This window comes from Empidonax traillii, unplaced genomic scaffold, assembly GCF_003031625.1.
Source record: "Empidonax traillii isolate 1590-97213 ecotype Southwest subspecies unplaced genomic scaffold, ASM303162v1 scaffold487:size479533, whole genome shotgun sequence".
Lineage (NCBI taxonomy): Eukaryota > Metazoa > Chordata > Aves > Passeriformes > Tyrannidae > Empidonax > Empidonax traillii.
In genome coordinates, this window is record NW_020955680.1 from 337845 (window position 1) to 339382 (window position 1538).

Consider the following 1538-nt stretch of genomic DNA (forward strand, 5'->3'; position numbering starts at 1 on the left):
TTTTTTTTTTTTTGGTGATTCATAAGAAATGAAGGTTTGGGTAGTTCTTGCCCCCGTCTAACGATGTCCTGTAACCCAGTGCTGAGTAAGTCAGCATAGCAAGCCCTTCAGTAAGATCAGCACTGAGGATGTTGTCGGTCAGCCTCAGTTTTACAGAAAACCCAGCTGACTTCAGTTTTTGTGACAGACTACCAGTTATGCAGGACTGAGCTATTACTGAAAGCTGCAGCCAGCAGGGTGGTAAGTGTTGATTGATGTTACACTGCACATTTTTACAGTTATGTAGACCCTGCACTCCTAGATAGAGCTAGCCCTTCCATGTGAGAACTAGGACTGCAGGGTCTAGACTTTCTCTTTGTCTAAGTATAGACTTAAATTTCAATTTTTAAGGAGCATTAGGTGGATAAATATATGCATAATGAAGTTTCATCTCCTGGAGTTGTTAATCAAGGTTTTCTCTCTCAGGAGCTCATATAAGCAGTGTAACTGTTGCATATCAAGTTATTTTAAAGACAGGAGACTTTGATTACTTAACTGGTCATTTTATAACCTGTCAAATTTCTTTCCCATCCCCCTTCTCCTGTTCAAATTTTAGTCCCAGGAAGAACTGCAGGAATACTGCAGATGCTCTGGGATTACATATGTAGCTCTTGTGTCAGATAAAGAAGGAAGTCATGTGAAGGTAAGTGTAGGACCAGACGATGTTTGGTGTTTCAGGTTTATAATCTGTTCTTCTACATTATTTTATTTCTTTTGTGATTGCTATTATTAATATTAATTATACTTAAGCAGGTGAAGTTGAGGTAAATACAGTTTCAGTTGTTAAGTTGTAGAATGTTCTTCTGAAGAATAGTGCATTTTATCCCTTCATAACACTGTTATTCACAAACCTACTTTCTTCTGGGAAAGTCCGAAGATTAGTGCAAACATTGCTTGACTTTGTTATTGGTGGTTTTATATGGAACAAGGTTTCTCTTGTCTCTGATTTTTTTGAATCTACAAAATCAATTAGTTAACAGTCTTTCTAGTTGGCAGCTTTTCACGTTGCAAAATAAAGACAACTAAAATATAAATCTAAAAATGTCGTTCAGACAGACAGAGTCAGAATCACACTGCTCAACTCTGTAAGCTAAAGTTAAGATGCAAACAGTGGACTGTGTCACAACATGAATTACCATGTTCTGTACTCTGCAACCTGTGATTCTGCTATGTTTTTTTGAAGTTAAAAGTTTTAAAATATTCTGTATCATTAGAGAAAACTTTTTTTTTTTTTGAGTAAAGATTCATTCTTTTAAAATATAGTAACTATTTGACAGCATCTGGTACGGACATTTTACCAAGCCAGTGTCCCTTACTAAAATATTTTTCACTTGTTGTTAACTATCTTTGTTATTATAACAGAGATAGCAAATAACTGCATTAATTGTATGAGTGAGTAGATCTTGATGATGAGAATGTGATATATCAAAGTCTTCCACCAGACTATTGCAGAGCGTTCTTTTAAATATGGCTTTATTGAAGCAAAACCAAGAAAGAAT

The 1538-nt window shown here is 35.4% G+C and overlaps 1 protein-coding gene across 5 annotated transcripts in view; it reads left to right on the forward strand.

The window, feature by feature from the left end:
* Positions 1–1538, forward strand: part of EIF2AK4 (eukaryotic translation initiation factor 2 alpha kinase 4) — a 37072-nt gene that overhangs the window by 27270 nt on the left and 8264 nt on the right. For 3 of the 5 annotated variants that reach the window (XR_003572607.1, XM_027896202.1, XM_027896203.1), the window contains 2 exons: positions 157–237; positions 596–682. The exons of 1 other annotated variant lie outside the window; for it this stretch is intronic. Coding sequence is in view for 3 of the 4 variants with exons in the window: in XM_027896202.1 (XP_027752003.1) it covers positions 157–237; positions 596–682 (168 nt within the window). In the remaining variant the exon portion in view is untranslated. The remainder of the gene's footprint in view (positions 1–156; positions 238–595; positions 683–1538) is intronic. One more of the 5 variants, XM_027896204.1, reaches the window with a different exon arrangement.